The sequence below is a fragment of the Cavia porcellus genome, unplaced genomic scaffold (genome assembly GCF_034190915.1).
Source record: "Cavia porcellus strain 051 isolate PalLab524CR breed Dunkin Hartley unplaced genomic scaffold, mCavPor4.1 scaffold_1, whole genome shotgun sequence".
NCBI classification, from domain to species: Eukaryota; Metazoa; Chordata; class Mammalia; order Rodentia; family Caviidae; genus Cavia; species Cavia porcellus.
In genome coordinates this window covers 30310728-30338680 of record NW_026947484.1, presented here as the reverse complement: position 1 = coordinate 30338680, position 27953 = coordinate 30310728, and the positions used below count along the sequence as shown (strand labels likewise).

The window sequence follows — 27953 nt, the reverse complement described above, 5'->3', positions numbered from 1 at the left end:
ACCCACCGGCTCCGGGGCCGACCTCAGCCCTCCCCGCCTCGGGCCACCGCAGCTGTGGTAGATCCACAGCTCCGAAAGGGTCCCTCAGACTCCTCACTGGGCCAGTCCGGCGCTGGGTGCTGGAGCCCTGAGCAACTCCCGCGGCTCCCTAAACGGGGATTCCTTCTCTCCGGAGTTTGCGAGCAACTTTCCCCTCCCTTCCCGGCGGTGGCTCGGCGACCGTGGCCGCCGCAGGTTGCTGAACCCGGGACTCCGCTCCCCAAACCTAGGCTTCGCGCTCGCGTAGGTCGCTTCCTCTCGGAGTGCACCCTGGGGGTCCCCGACCTCGAAGCTGAAGGCGCGATGCCTCTGGGACACATCATGAGGCTGGATCTGGAGAAAATCGCCCTGGAGTACATCGTGCCTTGTTTGCACGAGATCGGCTTCTGCTACCTGGACAACTTCCTGGGCGAGGTGGTGGGCGACTGCGTGCTGGAGCGCGTGAAGCAGCTACACTACAACGGGGTCCTGCGCGACGGCCAGCTAGCCGGACCGCGCGCCGGCGTCTCCAAGCGGCACCTGCGGGGCGACCAGATCACGTGGATCGGGGGCAACGAGGAGGGCTGCGAGGCCATCAGCTTCCTCTTGTCCCTCATCGACCGGCTAGTCCTGTACTGCGGGAGCCGGCTGGGCAAATACTACGTCAAGGAGAGGTCCAAGGTAGGACGCGCTCGGGAGCGGGAGGCGTTCGGGGTCTGTTGTGTGCTGGGCTGCAGCGAACTTGGGTTTTTAACAAGTCAGTTTGGTTTCTCTCGTCCCTCTACCACCCCTGTACTCTCACCCCAGCTCCTCTGAGCAAAGGCCCTTGTTAAAGGGGGCTCCAGTGTGTCCTGATGGCCTTCTGTGACTTTGAAAGCATTGCTCTAGTTGGTGATACCAGCTGAACAGCTGTAACTTTTGGTTCGACTTGTAGACAGAGATTGTCAAAGATGCAAAGGAGGGAAAAGATATTAGACACATTGTATGTGATCTGAGACTCGTGTATTCAGAACATGAATGCCTGCTTTAGCCACCTAATATCGCCCGTCCTCGTGGTCGGAAGGGATTCCTACAAGAGCACTCTTAATTCCGGAGTCAGTTGTGATTTTGCTTGGTGGTAGCTGGTTTGTGGAGGAGCGTGGCAGGAGTGGGAGGGACGAGTTTGCCGTGCGAAAGATGAAACTCCTCTTCACTTCTGAGCGCTGCCCTTGACCTCTTGGACTTGGGACACTTTTAGCCCATCTACTTGACAAAATTGTCTTCCAGGGCACACCTTCTTTTTGCTAAGGATTCCTGACAAAACTCACACAAAGAAACCAATTAAGCACTTAGGAAAGAGTAGTCAAACACTTCTAGATAGAAACCGTGTTTTAATTCACCTGGGCATAAATGATTCTTTGGGTGATTGGTTGTTTATTTCAGAAACATTGACAGGTAGATTGGCAGAAATACAGGAACAGGTAGACGTCATTATGTCGATGCGTGTCTATTGGGACAGTCTTGCTAGTAGGCTATTCTTCAGAGTCCAGCCAGTTTTCTAGTGGCAGTTTTGAGTGAACTGCCCTTGTATGTGTCGTCAAGGGGAACCCAGAAAGTTGGAAAGCTTTTATCGAAAAACAGCGAAGTAGAGTGTATTAGCATGCGAGGGAAGGTGAACATTCAGCTGTGTGCCATCCTTTGACAATAAGTGTAACACTTTCCTTCTCCATGTAACACTGATCTTGTGATAGAATATTGTTTAATTTCTCCAGCAAACTGAAAGGAACTCTTAATGAAAGCAAATAGTAAAGACTAAAAATGTTAGAAGCGAAGGGGTCTAGATGGGTGTATGGAGTGGGGAGCTGAACATTGCTGACACCTTAGAGCCATGAAGACTTGGATAGAATATTTGAAAGCATCCTTGCGGGTGAACACAAATCTTAGAGGAAAGGTGTTGCTTTTTAAATTTTACTTTGATTTGGGGAAAGTTCAGAGTTAGCTGGTCTGCTTAGAATGATGGCAATGTATTTCTTCTTCCATTTGGTGCTGGATTAGGAAGTCATTTGTCTTTAGATCAGTTTTGTTTTTGTACCAATGACCTTGCTTGTCTGGTGGGTATGGAGGGGAAATCCCAGAGTGATGGGGGTACTTGTGGCTTCAACCTGGACGAGCAAATGGCTTATCAGGTTTTAAGTTTCTTCTAAACTCAGGGGTTGGAAACCCCCCCCCCCCAGGGTTCTAGATTTTGCTCTGAGGGAGGTCAGAATTAGTTGGGAGAATGATGTCAGAAACATACTTGAAAGTTAAATATTTTTATTTAACTTTGACTTAATGCATGAGGGTAGGATTTCAGTATGGAATTTAACTGAAACGGAATGAAAAGCACTGGGTAAGTCAAGGTAAAGAAAAGAATCTTAGATAAGATTCTTGAATTTTGGGTTATCGTCTGGGTGAAGTAACAACTTTTCAGCTAACTGTGTCAGAAGGTGACTGAGGTGATAAGAGCAGATTCATCTTCTCCACTGAAGAGACATCTGTTTATTCCCAGGTTCCAGCTGTATTTCTGCTATTTTGGAATACAGCACTTCATTTTTGCCCTTTAGAAAAATCACCTCTTAAACATTCCTGGCCAATTAGAACCAAATGCAAACCAAGCCTCAGCAAATGATTTGTATAACAAAAACAAAACAAAAAATTTGATTTGCTTGAATAAAGGAGTCTGTGTCCCCAGGTCTGTCATTCGGTGTTCATCATTACAGCATTGTGGAAACACATTCCATTTCTATAGTTTCACTTGAACTAAGCTTTTTCCCCCTCATGACCTTCTTTTCCTCTCTACTTTATGTTGTGCTGATTTCCAGAGTAGTGATACAGAGGGATCCCGTTTCTAGCTGCATCCTATATGCAGGTTTTCAGTAAAAAGTAAATTTTGCAAAGGCAGAATTTTGTACCTATATTTTGAACTTGTAACCGTTTATTGAGAAAAATTTCAAATACACACCAATGTAGAGAAGCTAGTGTAATGAGATCCCGTCCCAGCTTCAACACTTGCTGGTGTATACATTTAGTTAGATCAGTTGTTTTTGAGGTACTTTAAATTTCTTGATGTTATGCTTATGAATGCATGTACCCTAACAAAAAATATTTTTGGTGTTTTTGCTGGACTTTTAAAGGTCACTGAATAATGCAGTAATGCTATATTATCGCAGGGAAGCAATAGCTAACACACAGGGAATGAATGATACTATGTCTTGGACCTAAAATCAAAATAGTGGATGAAAATACACAGAAATATTAGGCTGTCCACTTCCTTGCGAAAAGAGTTGCTGTTGGCCAGAATTTGTCTACCTTATCTTGCTTCCAGGAAAAGCATAGGGTGCTAAAGACCCTTGGGGAAGAAGTTTCCTATGATGTACAGCAGGATGGCGCCCCCTAACTTCAAGCATGATCATTGCTTTCAGACTCTCAAAGGCGTTCTTATCTTACTCCCTTGGTGGGGGGGGGGGTTAGGCTTGATCCAAGATAAATACTGGTTATAATTTGCTGCTTTTTCTTTGGCTGCCTAGATCTCGTAAATGGCTGTTTTCCAGTGAACGTGTAATTTACAGAACCAAAAGTCCCTCTGCTTAAAGCATTTCACTGTAGACTCGCCAGTGAGTGATTCCAATAATAATAATATGAATACTTTTTATTGAACAGTTTGCTCTGTCTGGCATTGCACTAAGCACTGTACAAATGCCTTCCTAATCTTCAAAATCACAATCTTAACAAATTGAGGGTTTAAATAATTTTCCCAAAGTCTCAAAGTCGGTGACAAGCAGTTTATGAAAGGGATTAGGGATTTATAGGCTTGAAGTTAACTCCAAAGTTTGTGGCTGCAGATAAGTTGCTTAGGTTTCAACAAGTGTAAATGCCTTAGACAGAGCTTGAGGGGGAAGGAACATTAAATACTGTAATGTGCATGAAAAGGTGTTAGCAGAATCCCCAACCTTTGTCCATGTTCTAAGGCTTTAAATGAGATTTGAGCGTGTGACCGGGATCTCTCTGACTCAGGAGTCTGTGTTCTTAGTTTTCCTGATTGTCTTCCTTTCATGTGCTCTGCAGGTGTTTATGGAATGCTCATGCTATGGGCTGCTATGCAGGGTTTGGAGGTAGAGGGAGTGGTGAACAAGCTTCCACTCATGTGTATCTTTGAATTGCAGGATCCTCTAGTTCACACTTGACTAACTCTCAAATTTTATTTAAAAAAAGAAGACTAAATCTCCAGTGAAACGAATCCATTGAATATATAGGAGGAGTAAATGAAGTCGGGGTCAGGTTTCCCTGTGGTTATTTTTAGGACAGTCTGAATTACCAGGGTTGGTGGTTAGGATCTCTGACCGAAGTGGCTGTAGATCCCAGTTTTGGGAGGGTTACATTGCAAACAGACAGATTTGTCCTTTCCGGGCAGCAGTATAGAGGAGTGATGAAATGGCACAAGATTTATGAATAAAACAAAGTGGGTGGCAAGGTGGTAGGCTTATTTCTCTACTCTTGAGCAATAAGAGTTTTGGCTGCTGCTTCTCATGTGATGTCAAGAATTCCATCCCTAGTCACAAGCTGCTGTCTGCAGAGATGGGATAGATTGTGAAGATCAGGATATCTCTCAGGACCCAGGAGCAGGAAATGTAGTCAATGGTCTCAGAAAACTGGAAGTCATCATGTAGAGTCCTTCATGTCTGGGCCAACTGCTGTATTCCTTCTTTGAGCTTTATGGCATCTGTTTTTGCTTCTTGGCTTACGTTCTTTATTTCTTTCCCTCTTTTGTTCCAATCTAGCTTTGCAGGTATTTCACATACATAGCTCAAAATGGCTGCCCTGTTGTGGCCACTTCAGGGAGAGCAGAGGCTTGAGTAACATTCTGGAATCGCTGTTTTCCTCACCATGAGAAAATATGATCATCTATCTTGGCTTGGAGGCCCTGGAAGTTATGGTTGGGGGTAGGGGGAGGAAGAGAGTATATTGTCATGAGAATGGTTGTCAGAGTCCATGAGAGGTGTGGTTCTAGCACAGTATGTGGACTGGACACCATACAGAGTATCTCTGCAATGAAAATCTTAATGTGTGTGTGGACAAAGTGTGTTAGGGAGGGGGCACTAAGGTTCAGGCACTGAACCTTACATCTTCTTGTAAAGATGTAAGGGATTACTATAAAAGGTTTGATATTAAAAATAACTTAGCTCCTGGAGGAAGGAAATGACTCCAAGGAAATAATTTATGGAATACAGCCCGAGGGACAGGGAAGCAAGTCTCTCTGTCTGGTGACTTTGCATGGTGTTCATTGTCTATTTTGTTGAATGTCACTTGGGAACAAAGAAGGAAGAGTGAGGTGTATGTGTATGTGTTTAATTTATGTTCTTTTGTTCAGTTTTTGTGCTGACTATTCAGATACGATCTTATCTGCTTGTCTAGAAGCCAGAAATCAGAGTACCAATTTAACTCATCTATTCGCAAATCCTGAATGCCTTCACTATAGTAGACCTGCACATGGGTGGACTAAGGAAGGAGGAAAGCAGGAAGCCACCTGAAGAAGTAACCTGATGGGGGTGGTTTTGGTTTTGTTTTTTCCTGATTAGAAAGCCCACTTTTGCACTCATTTGTCATTGTTTTTCTTTGCACTTTCTCAGGGCCAGGGATTTAGCTCAGCAGGCATAAGTGCCTGCCTGGCAAGCACAAGGTCATGAGTTCGATTTGTGGTTCAAAAAAAGAAAAATAATACTTCTTTGCACTTTCTCTAATTCTTAATTATTCCAAGTGAAATGGCCAGTATAAGTGACCAGACTATTCAGAACTTTAATAATGTGATTTATTTCTTTTTTTTTCTAGAGCTAGAGAGGTATCAGAAATCACATCTATCCAGCCCCTCATTCAGCAATTAAGTTCTTCTGTTTGGCAAGGCAACACCTTGACCAGGTCCATGGCAAGGGCCTGGCACATGTGCTGGCCCAAGGACAGGGGCTTCTGGCGACAGCTACAGTGGTGGCAGATAGACTGTGGCTCAGGGTGAGGTGAATTCGGCTGCAGCAGGATTTTATGAGAGAAATGTAAATATACTTTTAATGACATTCAGTGAATACCCTTAAGTGGAAATATGTAGTTTATTTCTGTATTTGTCTCTTGGATGTCAGGAATTATCCATCGTTCACTGGGAATGGATCTCAGCAATACTCTACCACTGAACTGCATCCCTCCTCCTTTTTGTGTGTAACGAAAGCTCACTACATTGCCCAGGCAGAGTGAGAATTTGTGATCCTCTTGCCTCAGCCTCCCTCACTGCTGGGAGTACAGACTTGTGCTACCATACTTGGCTTCCCTTCCTGACTTTACTCAGCTTAAGCAAAATTGGTAATTTTTTCTCAATTCCTGACTCTGCCTAGAAACCCTTCTAATTTCATAAACAATCCCTCATCTTCTGTCCTTAGAATACTCCATTTACCGAAGATGCCTCTGATGAGGCTTGAAGGTGGAGGTGGAGTTCTAGAGCTCCACTGCGATGTGGAGACACTTCTCTAAGTCCCCAGCCTGCTGTGTACCCCGAGATAAAGCCCAGAAGGCTCCGTCTTGTGGGCCACACTTTTTCAGCTTGGCAAAGCCTCTGCCTTTGGCTCCACATTGTGGTCCCAAGTGACATTTTGACTTGTGGCCATTTGAAGACCAAGGAGTAATTTACAGGTTAGCAGTATGGACAAGGCTATTAGTTTTTTGTTCATTATTACAGCAGCAGACTTGATACTTCCTTCTTAATAGTACTTTGTAGTTGCTAACTGATACTATTCTAAGAAATAAGTGTCACTTTTCTCTGGTGTTTGTCAAATGCACATGTTCTGACAGTAATGATAGTTCAAATGTATTCTGCTGGGCATCTGCCAGGGGTGCCCAGCGGGTAGTTGAATCCAGAGGCACTGGAATTGTACATACAACAGACAAATCACTTTATGATGCCAGACTAAGGAATTCAGCTTTGGCAGATTGCCAGGAGCCATTGATTTGGCTCCAATTCAGAGCTATGTGTCTGTTTGCCAAGCAGGATTAGCTGGTTCCATTAATTATACACAGAATTTGTACCCCCTTTCTCTCAATTATTTCTATCTTAAACCAGTAGGACTCTTACTTTAATTTTGCATCTTCTTTATTGATTTGTGGTTGAATTTCTGTTCTCGTTTCTGGTGAGCTGGTAGTAACTACATTTTTTCCTCTCTAACCTAATCCTAACCCAGTCTCAAAGCCCATGGCTTTGCTGTTGTATAATGCAGGCCTTTAGATCTTGTATTGAATTTGCTTGGTACCTACTTACTCAATGTCCCCTCTGTTCAGAACATTATCAATACCCCCTTCATAAGTCAAGTCTGGTTTTGATTCTTTAGAAGGTACAGAAATCAGCATTTTTGAAATTCTGGAGTAAATATATCTTCTGTTAAACATATTTGCCTTCCAAAATGAAGATCAGAATAATGACTATTGCTCAAGTTGGGGGGGACCCCAAATACTCAGAACCATAGAATATGATGGTCATGATTATTTGCCAGTGGAAAGAAGACAAAACAAGACATTGAATTTAGGGTCAGTACCATTTAGTTTTGGTTGTAATAGGAGGATGTGAAATGGTTCTGAAGTTTTTAGGATAATACTCTTCCATCTGAGCATGGCTTGGTAGGCTAGCAAAGATACACTGTGCTGAAAGTTTACACATCTTAGAGATTACTCTGTGCTTTCCAGACTGGAAACAGATGCCACCTGTGGGCCTCTGTGCCCAACTCTCCTCCCATTCTTATTCATCAAGTAATCGAGGGCAAGATCAAGTGTAGCCAGACCTGTAGTCAGAAATGTCAATACCCTCCGCACAATTGGTGAACCTTTATTTCTTTTTCTTTCTGCATGGCTTCTTTCATAGTCATACTGTTTTGTGGTGTGTATTTGGAGTGGATCAACGAAACCCTCTTTACACATCAAGTCTTAAACACTCAGGCAGGGAGATGCCATATGATTAGTCAAAAATTGGCCTATTTTGCTTTTGTTTTGTTTTTCAGTTTCACTATGATACTGCAAGTTTTGTCTCCTTCAACCTAAATTTTCCTTTTCTTAGTAGAAATTCTTCAGGAAGGAAGCTTTTGAAAGAGACTTACTTTAACCAAAAATCACCTGCCTTTGGTTCTCATTCCCCCTGTAACCTCCCTTAGATCTTTCTGCTAGAGTGTGGTCCAGACCAACTCTAACCATGCAGCCTCCAGTCTTCGAATCAAAATACAAACCAACCATGCGCTTTCCCCTTCTCTACAGACAGCACTGTAAGCTTCTTGGTGAGGCATCAAAGGCCTTCCACCTCTGGCCTCTCTGGACTTGGTTTCCCACTGCCTGCCTGCCTGGCTCCCTTCCCTTCCCCGCTGAAGTGCTAAGAGACCCATCGGCAGGCAAGGCGAGCTCCTTGCTGTCTTCTCTCTCAGTCCACCTCCAGCCCTCTGCAGCTCCCTTCCTGAAGCCTTCCTGGTGCTCCTAGGACGCCGTGGGAGCTCAGGCCAGGCTGTCTTAGTACATTTATTTGGCTGCTTCCTCGATTCCCTGTGGATTCAGAAATTCCTTGAGTGCAGAGCCTGTTGTGCCTTGTGTAAACTTTTAGTGTTTAGAATGGTCCCTTAAAAGAGATAGTTACTTTCCGGCTTAGTTTCATCTTCAGAAGGAACTTCCATTTCAGTGGATACCAGAGTGGTAAAAAACTATAAATATTTTGTTCAAAAGGGGAGTTTGCAACATGGTCCCTAATCTGATGCCAGGGTGTTTAACTATTTCAACAAACTGTGAGAGAACACCTCATAGGGGACCCCCACTTTGTAAGTTTTTCCCCTCAGTTCTGAAGCTCTGTGCTTCGTCCTAGAAATACTTGAATCTTGTCCAGACTGTGCAGCTCATACACACAAATCTGGCTTGGAGAAGCTGAGAATCCCAGGGGGATCCAGTTTAGGGGGGCTAAAAGCCAGGTTCTAGTTTGAGGTTAGCTCCAACAAGGGATAACTCAGCTCTCAACTTCCACTTCTTTATGGATGAGTTAGATATTTATTTTTAAATTTTAACTTAAGTTTGGTCAGTACATGCTAATAGGTGGTAGGATAGACATTTGACATTTTATTTCATTTCACTGAGATCTTGGCCAAATCAGTTCTGTGAGCTAACCTCTTTCCTTCCTTCCTTCCTTCTTTTCTTCCTTCCCTCCTTCCTTCTTTCCCTCCTTCCCTCCTTCTTTCCTTCCGGTTGAACCCAGGGCATTTGCACTGAGCTATATCTCTGGTCATTTTATTTTTAATTTTTGTATTAGGTTTCGCTAAGTTATTAAGTCAATTTTCAGTTGTCCTGACTCAGCCTTCAAGAATGCTGGCATTGCAGGTGTGCACCATGATGCCTGGTCCCACTTTCTTCATTTGTAACACCAGGAGAATAACATATCGGGGTTGTAAGAATTAAATGAAAGAGAATATGTCTATCTGAGAAGGAAAATAATTGCTTCCAGCATCTCTTATTTGATTCCTGGAGAGGAAAAACTTACCTACAGTCAAGCCCTGGCACTGACGTGACAGTAATCCCCAGAGGCAAAGCCCCACACAAAACACTGTGGCCAGAAAGTGACAGCGCAATGTTTCCTGCCATCTTTGGGAATGACACTTGTAAACCTGTGCCAGAAACAGCCCAGGAATTTCTCTCTCTCTCTTCCTGCTCTGTCTGCCCATTTTCAGTTCCCCAAATTAACTAGTGCAGCTGGCTAGTTCTCTTTTACCTTTTATCATCTAGGGTGAGGTACTGTACAAAAACTTGATTGTGGTGCAAAATAGTTATGGTTCTCAGATGTTCTTCAACCGGCAGCACCATCATCATCAGCTGGGAACATGCTGTGAATGCAGATTCTTGGGCTTCTCTCCAAGTTACTGTATCAGAAGTGTAGATGATTCTCAGAATGCTAACCTTGACACATGAAGAGAGCCCAGGTAAGCGCGGTGGTGTATTTTCCTACACTTGCTCTGTTAGCAAGAAAATTGATATTTAGTTAATCAGATCTGAGTTTACTCATAGCTAAAATTAAAAAGTATAGGTCTTTAGCTCATTTGTGAGTTTTTGGTTTTGTTTTAGAAAAACTGTGTTAAAAAATATATATATATACTTTTCTATTTGTATCAATAAACTCATTTTCTACAACTATAAAATTGGAGTGAACTTTGGAACTGACTCCCTCTATTGTGGGGAATCAAGGGAAAACAAATCTTTTCTAATGGCTTGCAGGCTGTTGCTTGCTTACGGACATCCATAGCCTTGCAAGGACTGTAAGCTGAAGGCCGAGAGAAAGACAGAGAATCATAGTGACTTTGGGAGAGTGCAGATTGGAAAGTAATGTCTGACAGGTAGATGATTCAATAATGAGCACCTATTTGTTCTGTGAGTGCCACCCAGGAGCCTAAAGTGGCCTCTGGTCCTCCAAGACAAGGTGGCTTATCCCTAGGAGGCCAAAGAAGGCTGAGGTTTGGGACTCTGGGGAAAGCTTGGCAAAGGAATTAAATTCAGCTTGATTGGCTTCAAAGGTGTGATTAGGTGTCAGTTAGTGAGTGGCTGTCCTTTGCCTTTTCCTCCTGGGTATGGAGGGCTTGATTTTCCATTTCAGGGTGAAGCTGTGTTTGGTAAGTCAAGAGACTTATCTAAGTATCTTTCCTTCATTGCTTATCTCAGGGTTGAAGGAAGACAGTTTCATTTCTAGTACCTCTAAAATATTAGCAGCTGTTTTCAGGTAACACTTTTTTCCTGATACCTTGAAAGCAGTGTTTAATGGTGGAAAGCCTATGGCTCACCTACTTCTAGAATAGTATCCTGTCATTCTTTTGCTTCTGATTCTGTTTCCACACTTGTAAAGTGGGACTTCCGTCTATATGGGAGGAGGAGCATGGACAATTAAATTAACCACATCCTTACCCTCCAAACTCAGACATTCCTTTATTTCTGATTGGCTTTCAATTCCTCAAAATAGTATAGCTTTTCTCTTGGAAGAGCCTTCTACTTTCTGCCCTTGTAACAGGTCTTCTGGATTTCAACTTGCTAAACAGTCGGTCTGTACCAGGGAATTCTAATTAACGTGACTGAAGAAAGTGCTGCATCCCATGAATTCTAATTACTGCAGTAGTAGTAGAGTTCAGATGTCTTCTAAGTAAGATTTGTGCCTAAGTAGGGAAAATTGTTCTCTTTCGTGGGATTTATCAGGTGATTCTTTTCTTCTCAGGGGACATACTCTTTTTTTTTCCTTTTAAATTTTTTATGCATTGGATATTTATTATCTGATTTTGAAACAAGTCTGAAAACCATTGCTTGTGTTGACCTGACCTAATGAAGGAAGGTACTAGAGAGGGGGCCAGTTTGCTTCCACGGAATGTCAGGCAGGGGAGAGCATTTCAGCTGTAGCCTAGCCTTGGGATAGATGAAGACTGTGGACCGACAGCAGCCTGTGGGGGGCCCTATCTGCTTAGTCAACAACAGCCCTGGTTTTTAGACTGGTGGGATTAGGTTTGGATATTGCTGGATGGAATATCCCAGGCCAACACATCCAGGACTCTCGAGCTTTGTCATGGGATTGAGGGTCAATTTCTATTGCCTCTGGCTCTTGTTAAAATTCTACCTTGAAGCCTTCAGTTTCTAGGTGCAGTTTTAAGCACTCATTTTTTCATGTCTGTAGTGTTTTTTTTGTGTGTGTGTTTTATAATTTTCTATTTTTATAGAGTTGAAGAATCAAACAAACATACTTGGTCTTCCATATCTTTAGCCTCAACCAATTAGGGATTGAAATTTAAAAAAAAAATTCAGTCTGTTCAGAACTGAACAGATGTAGACCATCCTGGTTATTATTCCATAAACATTACAGTATGATAACTGTTTACATGGCATTTAAACTGTATTAAGTATTACAAATAATCTGAAAAAATGATTCAAAGTATACAGGGTGGTATGTTTAGATTGATGCAAATACTAGGCCATTTTATCTAAAGAACTTGAGCATTTTTGGGGTTATTGGTATCCAGTGGGAGTCCTAGCACTAATCCCATGTGTACACTAAAGAAAAACTATTCTTGAATTAGAATCACAGATCCTAGTTCTCTCAAATATGAGATGTAGGTAAACTGGTTAATGTCAGACACTAGACTGCTTCATTGGTAAAGCATGATGTGATGATTCTGACCTTATGCCTTTTAGCCAAACCAAACTGGTTTCAAAAAGGCAAAAAGCCAACCTCCTTGAGCCATCATTTCCTCACCTGTAAGATGGAGAAAATGTCCTCTCCCTATGGGGTTATTGTGGAGGGAATGAGGAGGTGACTGTGAAGCACAAGGAATGGTGTCTGGCTCATAGAACTAAGTGAACAAGCCTTTGCTCAGTTGAAATAACAGGGCTGCTGGATCCCACAAGTTCTGGTCCTCCACTGCCTTCTCACGTATCGTTCATTTCTTTCATTTAGCAGACATCTTTTTCCGAGCGCTGAAATGCAAATGTAAGCTTTTTCCTGTGTAAAGAATATTGTTTCAAGGCATTTCTCATGACATGTTTGGGTTGGTAACTATGATTTAAATTTATTATCCATTAATAAAATCTTGTCTTACCAATTGTATTTAAGTTATCAAGGATTCCTTCAAGTATTTGTGGATTAACTCCGGATGAAGGCATAAAGAGACCCATATCTAATTTCTGACAATCCTGCAGTCATAACATTCCTTTTCTGTAATTATGTGCAAAGCCTTTGGATAGCTACAGGTGAAGTTTTATTTTTCTGATAAGGCTGTTTTCTCACATCAAAGGGAGTTAAATGTTGTGAGTTCCTCCCATACTGCCTTAAGGGTTGCACATAAATTTTTTTCTAAATAAATGCGATAACTTCCAGGGCCAGGGTTAATGACTTCCAATGAGGACTCGAGAGCAGTGTGGCTTGGGAACAGGCGGCTGCTTACCTTGTGTGGGACCAGGAAAGTAAATGAGAATCGTGTTAAGTGCCCCGTGGATCCATGGCCTCTCAGGACCTGGCAGCTGTTAATATTTGATGAAAGACAACAGAAAGGATATGGTTAAATCTTGTCTTATTTTATATCCTCAACATTGGGCTTGACTGGCTCTCACTGATTTTGTAATTGCAAGGAAGCCCCTGTTGACAGCGTTTCTTTGGTGACTCGTAGTGCAAGGGGAGGAGAGAAGGGCTCCCTGGGCTGCTCCCTCCTCGGGCTGCCTGGCGGTGTGCTCGGGTGTGGGCTGCCTGCCACCCTCACGAAGCGCACGTAGCCCTGTCACTCAGCCGTCACCCAGCTGGCTTGGAGCCAGGCCTCCACGGGAAGGGCGGCTTTCCCAGCTCAGCAGCCTGTATTGATATGTCCATGTTGCTGGGCCTGTTTACTGTGCCTAATTGCAGGGTTCCGCTGACTCCTCTCCAAGGAGAAGAATTAGCCCCAACTGAGAAAGGAATGACAATAGTCTTTAAAATGCCCAGCTCTAGGAGTTTCAGTGGCTTCTTCTGGGCTGTGATTTACTCAGAAGTTCATGCATGAAGTGCAGGATCCTTGGAATGCAATCCTGACCTACTACAGTTAGACTTTATAGGCTTGTGTATCCCCTGTAGTTCTGGGCAGACTGTGTGTGTGTGTGTGTGTGTGTGTGTGTGTGCATGTGTGTAAATATTTCCTGAGGGAGCGGTAAGCTCATCTATTTATCTTAAGAGTCTCAAGGGTCACACTAACCTGGCACATCTGCCATCATGACCCTCAGCAATTAAACTGGAAGGTTCCAGAGTCTGGGTAGTTGATAATGCTTGTCTGCATGATCCCAAACCTGGTGCCAAGTTCATATGAGGACAGGTTTTAAAGTGGAGAAGGTAAATTCTCTATCCTTTCCAGGACAGTGTTCCATGAAGCTAAAGCACCGCTTCACCAAAGGTACTAAGTCAGTTAAAACTTCAGTTTTTATTTGCAGAAGCACTGAAGTTCCTGCTTTGTTATACAATTCAGGTGTAAGGGCAGGATGATAATTGTTCTATATTGGGAGGTGAGGTTAATGACTTTGTAAGTTCAGGGAATTACTTTTAGTGTGGACTCAGGGCAAATGAGGAAGGTAGAGTAGTTTTCATTCCTATTTTTCCCTTGTTTCGTAACATCAGTCTCTAACTAGATAGAAGGAAGTAGCTTGGCTTAATCTTAACCAGCAAGGTAGGTAGCAAGTAAGATGCAGAGGTAACTAATGATAACTTAAGCAATGTGTCCTACTTTTATCTCTAAAATACATTATTTACAACTCTCCTCTCTCTCTCTCTCTCTCTCTCTCTCTCTCTCTGTGTGTGTGTGTGTGTGTGTGTGTGTGTGTGTGTGTATATGTGTGTCTATTACTACAGATTGAACCTAGGGCCTTTACATCCTCAGCTCTTTTTGCTTTTCATTTTGAGACAGGGTCTTATTAAGTCTCTAAACTGCCCAGGCTGGGTGATCCTTTAAACTTGCAATCCTCCTGTCTCAGCCTTCCAGAATGCTGAGAATATAGGTATGCATTATCATCTCTGGTTTACAGTTTGTTTCTTTATCCTGATGTCTTGGTTACTTTTCTCTCCTTGCTGAGATAAAATACTAGATTAATATCAGATTAAAGAGGGAAAGGTTGATTTAGCTCACAGTTTGTGGAGGTTTTGGTCCATAATCAGCTGGTTCCAAGACAGGGTAGTATGACACAGGGACAACAGTTCAAGGTGGCAGAAGACAGCAAAAGTAGCAAGAGCAAAAGAAGGGAAAACAAGCCTCTTTTCCTCTTTTATCGTAAACAGCCTACCACCCTCTAAGATGGGTATAGCACTCACACCATCTCCCTGCCCTCCTCTTGTACAGGATGAGAATGTTTACAAAGTAAGGGCCCTGGCCCCCTGCTAAGTCACTTGTTTAAACTTCTAAACATCTCAAGTTGACTCAGTGTATCAACCATTACACCTGGTGTGGGTAAAGTTAGAATGAATGTATAAAAAGCCTGCATATTCCAGGCATGGTGCCCTCTCCCATAACACCAGCACTTGGGAGGCTGAGGCAAGAGGATCCCCTTGAGTTTGAGGCCAGGCTGAACCACATAGCGGGACTTTGTCTCAAAAAAACAAAACAAAAAAGTCTGCATAAATTAGTGGTGTTTCATCATCCCATGAGACCTTGCTTTTTTGTTAAGTTGCATATAATGGATAAGTGTGAACTTTGTGTTGGTGACATTTTCTTGAGCTTGGGGAGCTTTGCCTCGTTGCCATCATTTTATGAAAAGGCCCGGTGAGTGTTGTATTGTGGGAATTTAATCAAAATAATAACAGTGGATGCCACAAGGTATTCTTGAAGACCACAAACCCCTGAGCTAGGAAGGTGACAAAAGGCTGAAGTAAAGATTCCAGTCAGCTTTTCATACCCTCTGCATTTAATCTGCAAAGGAGCTTTGGAATTCTCTTAATCTTTGTCAAAGCCAAACGAAAAAAAAATGCAATTTGACATTTTGTCTTAATTCGTTTGGCTTTTTTTTCTTACTGTGGCTTTTCCTGAGAGATGCTTATGGGTGCATGTAACAGTTTAGATACTTAAAGTGTTCTCATTTTTGTTTTTCTTTTTTAAATAAGAGACTTTTGATTTTAGAGCTGCTGTTAGCATCTATAACACCTCTGTTCTTGTTTCATGCTGGCCTTCTCTGCCTCGATGGATGAATTATCACACAGTCGACCTCTATCTCAGCAGGCGCCTTTCTGAATGCAGGAAATGAGGTGTATGACCACGTACTGCCCTGCTCACTGTCCACGTTCAAGACTTGTGTTAAAATACATGCTGAACACAGCCAGCTAGAAAAATGACCCCGAAGTATAGCCTTCGGCTCCTCTACCCACAGACGACTGAAAACATTGGCAAGTCTGTCACCTAGGCTGTTGCCACTTGAATAAAAATGAGATCTATTTCCAGCTAGAAAACTTTTGCTTTCTCTAGTGGGATGAGTTGCTTGGCTGTTTTTCCAAGTTAAAGAAGGCACAGAGTCTCGTGTGCTTCTCCCCAACTCTTTCACCTGCACTATTCTGTATTCATCCTTTATGAGGAAGAGAGGGTGAGAGTTCTGGGTTGGCATTGCTTTGTCGCCAGTGACATGGAGCAGTACTTGAGGAGGGAGGTGTGCAGGAGGCTAGATTGTGGGTGGAAATTATGGAATTGGGTTGATCTTAACTGGATATCTGAGCCTGGTGGAGAGAAGATGGGAAAGGTCGCCATTTGTGTCTTCGGAGCTATCCCAGAGAAGCTTGGGAGTCCACAGACTGTGATCTTCAGTCACAGCCTGATGTATTTTTTTTTTTTTTTTGTGGTCCTGATTAAAAAGTTGGGGCCAATAATATTTAGGAGAACTTAAATAAAAATAGGATCGCTTGTTCTTCTCATAAAACCTGAAGCCCTTCATTGCACATGAGAGCAAATTTGCTAATATCCCTAACATAGCACACCCTTCAAAATCCTAATACTTGTGTACCTGATTGGCTTTGATTGTGTGTGTTATAGGCAAGGGTTAAAAGCTATTTGGTTTATCAGCCCTGAATTTGCAACTACAAAGAATTTAAGTATAACTGGTTCTGCAGAGGAAAGATATTTTACATCCCCATAAGGTGACAAAAATGTAATCATCAACCTTAAAAACAGCTTACATTTGTTATGTATGCACTTAGCTGGACCTTATGCGAAGCATTTTACATGGATTAACCCTTGAGTTTTTATGGGCCCATTTTTACAGATGAGAAAACCAAAATGTAAAGAGATTTAATTGAGATTATCCTATACCTAGGTTGTATTCTATTCAGAGCATGCCTGTACAAGACCATTCTTAACTGAAAATAAATCCTGAAAGAGCTGGATGGTATTTTTTTAAGCAGCTAGAGGGATCTAGCATTTGTTAAACAGTGGACTTTCATTTACTGCAAATTTTGCGCAGTGAATGATTAATATTTTAATTTGCTGACATAAAATTTACATAAAATGCCACTTTACTATAACTTGTCCAAGATCAAGTCATACTAGTGACTCTGATTCCAAAGTCATAATTAATGTAAAATATGCTCCCACAAACATTATAGTATGACATTTTTAAACCTTTTTTTGTGGGCCCGAGCCTCCGCCCCAGGACCTTCTACTACCTACCCCCTCAGTTCCTGGTATGATTTATTAGAGAAGTAATAAGACTAAGCAGAGGGTGGAGGTGCCCCTTTTCTACCTGTGGGTCTCAAAAATGATCACCTTTGCTGAATGGACAGTGAAGGTTGCTGATACTAATCTTGAGAAACGGTTTTTACACACATACAATCAAGCTATAGTTGACTGTACTCAGGAACATTTTGTTTAGGCATCACAATGAAAATCCTAGACTTCTGTTTTTCAACTGTACCTTTTTATGGTCTTTTTATGTGGTCAGCCCTCCAACAATTCTTAACAATCACTGTTTTCTGTCCTGCTAGTGACTTTTGGGGAGCAGAGTTTGATACTTGGATTTGGCTGTTGCTGTTCTGTATGTTTGTGTACATTTCAAACAATGCACACATTTCCTGCTGGAATACAGCTGCATAGGTAGGTCTAGAGCACACATCTCTGGTCTAGAGCCAGCCCCGGAACACCTGGCTAGGCCTTCCTGTCATTTCCTGCGGCTGCAGAGCTATAGTGAGACCTCTGGGAATGGGAGGAGGGGGAAGGAGAGAGAATGGTGATGCACAGGTGCTCTGTGGATCCTTCCGCACACCTAAGAATAGAGCAACAGGACTACACAGTGTGCGCTACTGTAGGTGACACTGAGGTGTTACTAACCTTATGTAAATTTCTCATATTAATCCAGTCTGGAAGTTTTAGTAAACAAAAAGCCTTTAATAAAGAAGACATCCTTCTGATACGTGGCATTGTTATTGCTTGGCGTGTCTGTTGCATACGTTCTCCATCTCTGCTCTTTTAACAATAAAGCAGTAAGTATTTTCTTCCATGAAACACTCTAGAACCCTTCCTCGGCTTGATGAGGCTTAGATAGCAACTCCGTTGAAACGATCAGTTTCCTGAGTTTGTTACTGCCCCGTGCACAAATTGGCACAGAAGTGAATGGCTATTTGTTTAATAAGTGCGGTTTGCTCAGTGGATCCTTAGCCTCGTAATTTTAGACCCTGTTAAAGATCAGCAAGCAGTTGGGAATGTGCCCAAGCCAAGACCCATATCCTGTGGCATTCATTCAGAAAACTCACTGATGCCATTGGACAGTGTTGTTTCTACAGGCCCACTGAGGCTCGCAATGATTTCCTTCCATTGTTTCCCACTTGATGCACGTGGCTTCTGCAACTAGGAGAAAGGGTGCATATTAGGGAACACGATCTCTTCCTTTCTGTTAAGCAACCAGATACTTTACGTACATTTGGGTTTTTTTTTTTTTTTTTTTTTTGGTCCTAATAGTAGGTCTTTTAAAGCAGCAATTAATAGGACGGGCTTTTATGAAGTTCTTTCTTTCTTTCTTTTTTTTCAGTATTATCATCTAAGCTTAATTCTGAGGTGAATAAGCAGTTCAGAATGCCCTGAAAAACTGTTGCCTTCCTGGGGTTGTTGCTTAGTTGAGCTCTTAGGTTTTCTTTGATGTTGGGAGCCATGAAATCCCAAGCCCTCTTTATAAGAAAGAAACTGAGCCTGGCATCACACAATTAGTTGTAAGTTATAGAGTGTAGATGGCAGGCATCCAGTCCACTGACCTTTTGCTTAAGAATATAACAGAGTGTGGATGGAAGATTTTTCTTGTCAGACTCAATACTGGCAGGAGGCTGCGATGGGGGAGGGGAATCTAGCTAGTAGTTTGTGACCTGAGTGACTTTCGTTATTGGCATAGCAGTGACACTTATAAACCTAGCTACTTCCGGGGCTGGGTAATTCCCCACTCCTTACAGGTGACTTCACTGGTCTGCTTCTTTCCGGGTAGACCCATCAGTTCTGTCTGCTCCCAAGGCGTGTTCTGCTTGTTGGTACCATCAGCTTTAAAACTTTATTACAAGTTACCTCAAAATTTCAGAAAAGTATTGATGTTACATTCTAAGGAATGACACTGCAATGACAATTTCAAGGTAGAACATGGGTATTGTTAGGTGTGTGGGGATATAAAGTATTGAGAGATACAGTGATAAAAACATCACAATTACTGTAAAGCCAGGTTACCATTCCGCCTTATCCTAGGAGGCAGATGTGTAGTTCCATGCTTTCAGGCTACTGTTGGGAGTGATAACAGCTACATTAAGGCTGATTCATTGAACTGTTAGTGCATTAGTTTGGGGCTATACCCAATTGGTCATTTTAGCAATGTAGCAGCCTGCTATTTATCAGGACATAGTACAACCTGATATCCCACATGTATGCTTAAAGGTAGATTTTTTTTTTTTTAATGGCAGAAAGAGCTACTGACCTAGGTAGGATGTAAAGTGACTTTTTAAAGAAAGAGCCATTCACCAATTGTTTATTCATCACATTTTCAATAAACACCTTCTATGAGTCAGGCACTGTCCTAGGTGCTAAGAATACATCAGTGACCAGAATAGGCAAAACTTTCCCTGCCCTCATTTGATGTTATCAATTCCAGGATCTTCTTTAGACTTACAGAATTCCTTAAAAATGTTTTTAAATATAGCTATGTCCTATAAAGAGAAGAAAAGGCTTTCTGTATTTTGCCTTTTTTCCTATTTTCTGTTATAATTTTCCATGGATCAATTAGACATTTGTTATTGTCTAATCTTAACTTTCAAATATTAATTTTCACTGGAACTTTTAAAATGGCTTTCTATTTTATTCTGCCACCTGGTTGGTACAGGTAGCAGCTAGACAAAGGAAAAGAACTTCAGATTAGCATCTGACTTGATAATTACCAGGTAGGAGGGAGACAAGCATTAAGGAACACCTACTGAGATACTCCTGTAGCTTTTTCCCTGAAAGGGACCTCCCTCTGTGTTCTGGCTGTCAGGTTAGAGCATAGCTTCTGATTGACTCCTCTCTCCCTTCTGCCCTGTGTGTTTCAGTGAGTAAGCCTGATCTTTCTTTCCTTTGTGAAATCTCTCTCTTTGTAAACAAGATAACATGATTCCATAATTTGGGGTACTTCTACGTGGGCATTATCCCTAAACTCCATACATGGTGATTTTGATTTTGTAGTTCTAGGATAAAAACCTAGAAACTGCTTTTCCAAAGGGAATATTAAAGAAAGATGTTGGGGATGGTGAAACAAGCTTGTACTTCTAGCACTCTGGGATGCTGTGGCAGGAGGATCATAAGTTTCCCTGGCCCTGGCAACTTAGTGATTTAACAAGACCCTGTCTCAAAAAAAAAAAATTTAAAAAAAATTCTTAGAGATGTAGCTGGGTTTGGTCCTCAGAATCACTTAACCAAAAAAAAAAAAAAAAAAAAAAAAAAAGACGAAAGACAGAGCATCTTAATACTTTAAGAAAAACTGTCTAAAATGTTCTAGAACTGTGAGAATATTGAACCACTTTCCACTGGGCTGAACCATGGGGGGTGACCTGCCTGTAAATCTTAAGCTATGTGAATCTTGTTTTAATAGTCTGAATTTATGTACTGTGCATGTAGTTAAGAAGCCAGCAAGGATATAAATGTCCCATAGCACCCAAGACGACTTACTTCTCTGTTCAGCAGTATGTGGGGAGAATTGTATCAGCTTTGTTAACCAGCTCTCTTGGCGTTTCTCTGTAGGCAATGGTGGCCTGCTACCCAGGAAATGGCACAGGTTATGTTCGCCATGTGGACAACCCCAATGGTGACGGCCGCTGCATCACCTGCATCTACTATCTGAACAAGAACTGGGATGCCAAGGTACTTAGGAGAAATGAAGGCGTATACAGGGCTATGTCAGACGAGGAGCAGATAAGGTGGCCTAAGAGTTTAGCAAAAAGCCTGTGCAATTTCCACCTAGGAAAAGAATTTAGATAACCGAGAGGAGAGTTTTTGAGTTCCTAATAGCCTTGCAATCCATGATGAATCTTTTCTATTTCTGTTTTATATTTTCCCTCCCCCTTGCCTATAGAATTAGTAGTAAAGTTGATGAGGTAAAAAGCAATGGATATGAAGTTAATTTAGAGGCGAGTAGGTAGGGTGATTATTAGGGTGTGTGGTGGGAGTGATGAAAGGAAAATAATTTGATATTAGAATTAAGAGTCAGTTTTTAAAGTCTGTTCAGGGCCACTGTGATTCTTAATGGAGAATAGTATATACACTTCTCCCTTCCAGCAACAACATTTAAGAGAATGCCATAAAAATAGAACTGTAGGATATAAAGCCATCTCCCAGAAAGATTTCCCACACAGTTCTCTTTCTCAGGGTGACACGTCTCATTGGTGGCTGCTTGCCATGGCTTACTATAGTTTGTGAAAGCCAAAGGCTTTGTGTATTACACATTACGGAGCATATAGTTAGAGATACGAAGTCTGGTTCCACGCTAATAAACATTTGTCTGCACTTTGTATGCTCTCTGAAAGTTAAGAATGATTTAGGAGTCTGGGAAGTCAGAGAACTTTTCAAGCTTATTTGGCTTTTGAACCTTCTGCATCTCCATTTCCTGTTCATTAGGGCAGACTCTGGCTGTCATAAAGCAATGATATTTTATCTGGGGTCAGAAAATGAGAGCTGGGAAACCAGTGAATCAGTGGAAAGGCTTATCTCTTGTTGTTGGGTAACACGACTGGAATATACCCATTAGTTCTCTTTTAAAATTCTTAAAGGTGCTATAATGTGCAAAGTTATCTGGTGAGTAACAGTAAATTGCAAAGTATGAAATCAAGAAATATTTGAGTTCCCGTTAGTGTTAGGCATTGAACTGTGGGGGAAATAGTGATGTGTGGAGCCTGAATTCAACCCAGAATTTGGTTATTCTGGTAGGACAGACTGGATATACATTTTTAAAAAAGTCATAAAATGTACAGATAAAGTAGTCTGAGAGTTTAGAAAAAAGAACATATACCATTCAACTAACAAGGTCAGAGAGGAGTGAGTGTTGAGAAGAAAGCTATAAATTCTAATTGAAGGGGAAGTTATATATAGTGAGTATCTTAGGAAGCTGTTAATATTAAGTAGAACCATATAAAGTTTTTTTTTAAAGTCAAAACCAAATATTAGCGACTCTGAATAATGCAGCCTAATAGTACTCTTTTTGTGTCTGTGGCTTCATGAGTATAGGAATGGGAAGGCTTTTGATAAGGTGAATAAGGATATATCTCTAGTTAAGTTTGAAATTGGGTGCAAAATATGAGAGTGAAGTGAAGATTTGGGGGTAAAGTACACTTGGAGTGAACATTGCAAGATGGCATTGTTTCTAGATGAGGCTAAAGTACACTTGTTGACAAACTATATGTGAAGTTAAGAAATAATCTGCCTTCTTTGTGATCCTCAGCTACATGGAGGAGTCCTGCGGATATTTCCAGAAGGGAAATCATTCATTGCAGATGTGGAGCCCATTTTTGACAGACTCTTGTTCTTCTGGTCAGATCGCAGGAACCCACACGAAGTTCAGCCTTCCTATGCAACTAGGTAATAGCATGGGCTCTGATTCCTCTTTGGGAGCTTGTTGTACAAATCCCAATTCCCAGAGAACTCTATAAACTTGTGTCCTGTGTGTATGAGGGACTGGTCACACTTGAAGGTGATACTTGTTTGGAGTTACAAAAATAAAAGGGGACACTTTGGATATTTTGATTTGTAAATCTAACTTCAGTTTGAAATTATTTTCTGTTAAGTGAGCATATTGGGTGGCAGATTTCTCAGTGGTTTTCCTCCTTCTCCTCTTCCTCCTCTTTCTTTCCTCTTCTAAAACAACCTAATGTTAAACTACCTCAAAAGAAGGTTAGCTATCACATACTAGGAATTCTATGTGGTTTCTGCAGATGAATTAATAAGTTGCCAGTTGCAAGCAGGTAAAGAACCTTGAGAAAAGAAGAGTAATTTGTTCTGATTTCTTTTTCGTATTTACCTGTTTTAGTTACTTGTATTGTTGCTGGAACAAAATACCTGACACTCAAAGCTAAAGGAAGAAAGCTTTATTTTGGGTCACAGTTTTTAAAGGTTTCAGTCCATAATTGGCTGGCTGTGAGGCAGGGTGGTATGGCAGAGGGCATCACAGAGCAGAAGACAAGCAGTAGCAACAATAAGCACCAAGCAACAAGAAGTGACCATAGCTCTTCCTGTCCCTTATATCTTCCCTAGGCTACTTGCCCTTAGGGTGGCTAGCACTCACACCCTTAATCTTAGCATCCCTTGAATCAATCCCAGAATCAGCATGAACCCTAGCTCCAGGCATCTCCAAAAAACCCACCTATGACCACATGAGGCTTTGAGGGGACATGTAGCAAGCCATAACATTACCCTTTCATTAGTTTAAAGCTGGCTTGGGCTGACTGTATCCAGATCTCAATAATTAGATACTTTTTTAAAAGAAAATTTTTTTACAACATAGATATAAAGATTATCAGAGTAACTTAATGTTGTTTAATATTAATCTAAGGAGTTCTTGATAAAAATCTTAACGTGTGGTTCTGCCTTTTATTTGCCTTTGTTTTATAGCCTAAGCTGTAAATTGGGTAGTACTGGAGTGAGGCAGAATACAGCTTGTACTGGGTATAGCACATGAGGGCCAGGGGAAAGGGCTTTGGTAGGATGATTATTAAACCTCAACAAATCTAATCTGATTAAAACCCATGTGTATCCCCCTTCAGAAATCACCCATCTGAGCTCCAGAGTTAATTTAAATATTACATGCCAAGTTAGAATGTGCTCTAGATGAACAAGTAACTACATGTACCACTGAAGTCTGCTTGTGGCTTGTTTTATAGGGCACAATAGTGGCAGTATCCTCTAGTTATTTCCTACTCCCACAGTGAGTAATTTTACAGACAAAACATTAGCAAATGTTGATGGAAAGCCCTTGGGGAGACAGATCAAATGCTATAGAAATCATTATGGTTATAATATTTATAAAGTGAAACTTTTAAAAACACCAGCATGAAATGGCCCCTCTTTCAGTCTATCCCAATGGGATAAAGCAGATTAATTGAAATACAGTAGAAAGCTTGGAAGCATCATTATTCATTACATTTTTGCTTCTATATTCAAAACTAAAGAAGCAACCCAAGAGTTCTAATCATTCTGTGATTTAAATAAGTTATTCTTTGGGCTGGGGATTTAGCTCAGTGGCATAAGCGCTTGCCTTGCAAGTGTGTGATCATGAGTTCGATCCTCGATACTGATAAAAAAGAAAAAGACAAAAAATAAATAAGTTATTTTTCAAACGTTATCTCTGTTGCTCTGTTGTCTCCATGCCACCTTGAGCCTCTCAGTCTTCAGCAGGATGACTCCCTTTCAGGCTTAGACTTGTGCACTGTCTGTTAAATCCTCCTGCTAGAGCCTGAAGTTCTTGAGGAAGCTCTGTTGAAGAGATCATTTGAATTTTCGGTGTCCAAAATAATGCCTGACATATACTTGGAAATCCTCTTGTGTTTTATTACATGTTAAACAGAATTGAAACCAGAGAAATCAGTGTTAAACTTAAATTGGTACTGGACTTCAAATAATAGGTAAAACTTTAAATGTTGGTTTTACAAATGACTTTTTGGAAAACTTATAATAAACTTTTTTTTTTTTTGGTACTCCAGATATGCCATGACTGTTTGGTACTTTGATGCTGAAGAAAGAGCAGAAGCCAAGAAGAAATTCAGGAATTTAACTAGTATGTATCTGATATTTTCAGTAATTTTTTAAAAATTAAGTTAATCCATGAATTTTATTTGGCTTTATATATTTTATAATATACTGTTTAGTCTCAGTTCTGGCTTATTTCCATAAGTGATGACATCTAGATGGGTTTAATCTTAAAACCTTGGCCTAAGCACCCTTAGAAAAATCAGAAAAAAATACAAAGAATATCCCTTCTATATCCCTTCCAATTATGTGATGATTTTGAATAGATGGAAATAATTACCTGTAATCATTTGTTTTAATGTCACATATTATGTTAAATTTTGGTATGTTACAAAGAAAATATAAAGAATCAGCTAAAATGACTAATTTATCATATTGGCATGTGACTGTGACTCTCAGTTTGAAAGCAGGGTTTATGCAGTGTTGGACCAGGCAATGTTTATTGAAGAAACGGATGTAACACAAGATGTACAACTATATAAGAATTTACAAGATTGGTTTACAATGGCCACCCACGGAGTTGAGTGTGGAAGAGTGCGTAGGGTGTGTCTGCAATCTGGAAACCTAACAATACAGTTGAAGCCTGGAGCTCAGTGCAGTGTCCCATGTGAGTCTGAATTGGAGTTCTGCAATGGAAGCCTGAAGAATCTACACCAGAAAGCTGAAGATTCTGCTAGAAGAAGCTGAAGAATCTGAGCTGGAAGCCAGGAGATGGTATCCAAGGTGAAGGAGAAGACTGGAGCACCTGTGAAGACACAAGACGCAGAAGCATCCTCCTTCATCCTTGCTTTATACCGTCCAGGAGGGGAGACGCGCTGGAGTGGGTCCTCCACGCACACCCGTGGGTGTGGAATTGCTGAGCCAATTTAATTGAATGTCCCTTATACAAGTTGACACAGTCAACCATCACAAATATAAATTAAATATAACTTAATTCCATTCTTTTTTTTTCCAACCAGTATGGTGAGACAGCTTTTCTCAAAATACATTGTACTAAAACACTAATCCTGCCAAATTGGCTCATAAAAAGGTAAATTTCTAGTCCCCCAAATGTAGGAAATACTGCATACTGCATCCTTCTATTGAATAGTGCTCGTTAGCATATTAAGCTAAAGCTCTAAGAAGACTTGCAAAAGTGGCTGCAGATGTCGCTAACTGCTAGAACACTTGTCCAGCACGTGTAGGTTCTGGATACAATCTCCAGCATTGCCAAAAATAAAAGAAAAAATTCTTGCGATGAAGAAAGAATTTGTAACATTGCCTACCTAGCTCATGACCCATTTGAGCTGTACACCTAATCAAGCACCAAAAGAGGACATTTTTGTGAAGCTGTATCAGGAGGCTTGCTTTGCTTTATAAAATGAGAACTGTTTACTGGAGTGTTATATTTGTGACATAAAATTCACCAGAGTTGACCCTCAATCTTCTTTATTCTCTTTTCTGTTCCCACCCAGGGGAAACTGAATCTGCCCTCACTGAAGACTGAATGTGCTCTGAAATCTGCTGGCCTCCTTCATTTTGGTATCAGCTAAATTCTCTGTAACAGTTGAGATCCAAAGATGGCCTCTTCAGTGACCATAGATTACTCCCTCCTGCTTCCATCATTTGCATCCCTGTCTTGTGTGTGGTACTTCTTGTTTTCTTGCCAGGACTGCATTGATCTCCAGACACACTCTTTGCCAGACATGAACTCACTTGAAACTCCAGAAATGCCTACAGATATCCTTGTTGGTCAGCGGTCTAAGGATAGATTTGGTGATGCTGACTATCAAAGCAAGAGCCCGAGAACACAGGAGCGAATCTTACTTGCACTTTATTCTTCCTGATATGAAAGGAGGAGGTTTGCAAAGAAAAAAAATTTGGTGATAGAGGCATCAGTGAAGCCTGAACAGCAGAAAACTGAAATTGTGTCATCTGAACAATTTCCAGATGTTGTTAATCCAGGGCTGTTGGGGTTTCTGGAAAATTACCACAACATAATGACATGATTACCTCTAGAAAGGGCTGATGTCAGAGTGATCAAGTTATTAGTGTCCCGTGGGTGGACACTCCTTTTTCCTTTCCCACCACTTGGACTCTTGGCCTCAGCCCCATTTTCACTGAAAATGATTTTCTAATTGAGAATGACACAACCACTTGTTCTATATGTTGACTTTTTACTGGGAGACTAATTACTCAGAGGCTAAAACTAGGTATTAGTTGTTTTGGTTGCTTTTTTGGAGTTTGAATTTAAATAAAAAAAAAAAAGAAAACTACCTGATAGTTTAGTGTCAGGCTCCGGTGACAGTGTGGGAAAATTCAGGTCTGCTGACATACAGTAAAAGTGTGTATCATGAAAAATTTGAGAGGGAAGATGGAACTGTAAATGTGGGTATTCCCATTTTTTCAGTATTCCTTTTTAATGAGCTCACCTTTCTTTAACAACAACAACAAAAAAAAAATAGGGTGCTATGTTTTAAAAAGGAAATGGAAATAAAAGAATTATCAAAGCTGTTTGACGTCTTCTGTATTGTCTGTCCTTATGAGAACCAACACTCATACGGACACATAGAGCCAACACTTTATTGGCAGTGTGGCCAGAACCATGGAATTTTCTAGAACTGGGGGAGGTTCCACACCGTGCTTTTCTACTTCAGTAGGCAAATTTCAACACCTCAAGAACTCTTATTTGAGTCAGCATCTATTTTATGAAAGTTACCCTTCCTAATTTTCAGCTCCACTTTCATATTTCTAAAATCTCTTCAGTTTCCTGCTTGAAAAGCCTATGAATGTTAAAGGGCCAGAAATGTTTTCTTTTGTCATGTGTGGAAATACAGAGTTTCCAATAAAGAAGTTTATTTTCTCCTTTTATGGTTTTGGAAAATTTTCAGATAAGCCCTGTTGTCATTAGTTCTCACAGTTGCTCTATTTTGTTTTGAATAGTAGTCCTGATCACCTTCTAGTTGACTTACTATGTAATTTACTTATTTATTATGTTTATGGTTTTACACATAAGCACAATGAAGACAGGATTTCAAATGTTTTTAATCAATACAATATATTTCCAACACCTAAAATAGTGCCTTGCACCTAGTAAGGGCTGAGTGAATATTTGTTGAATAAACTTAGTCTCTTTTGTTAGCATTGCATGGTTTGATTTATTTTCTTGTCATTGACAGAAAAAGCTTGCTTATTGTT

General features: G+C 41.1%; 1 protein-coding gene across 1 annotated transcript; it reads left to right on the top strand.

Moving 5' to 3' along the window:
* The first annotated feature begins 4 nt into the window (after positions 1 to 4).
* On the top strand, positions 5 to 27899 carry Egln3 (egl-9 family hypoxia inducible factor 3). Its single transcript, XM_003471918.5, has 5 exons — positions 5 to 699; positions 20784 to 20903; positions 22477 to 22613; positions 24731 to 24804; positions 26231 to 27899. Exons 1-5 carry the CDS (start codon positions 343 to 345, stop codon positions 26260 to 26262), a joined length of 720 nt encoding a protein of 239 aa, XP_003471966.1. The 5' UTR covers positions 5 to 342; the 3' UTR covers positions 26263 to 27899.
* The last annotated feature ends 54 nt before the right edge of the window (positions 27900 to 27953 follow it).

Coding starts and splice junctions, on each gene's coding strand:
- Egln3 (XM_003471918.5), top strand. CDS start 343: ATGCCTCTGGGACACATCATGAGGCTGGATCTGGAGAAAATCGCCCTG. Junction 700..20,783: donor ACGTCAAGGAGAGGTCCAAG/GTAGGACGCGCT, acceptor GTTTCTCTGTAG/GCAATGGTGGCCTGCTACCC. Junction 22,614..24,730: donor CAGCCTTCCTATGCAACTAG/GTAATAGCATGG, acceptor TTGGTACTCCAG/ATATGCCATGACTGTTTGGT.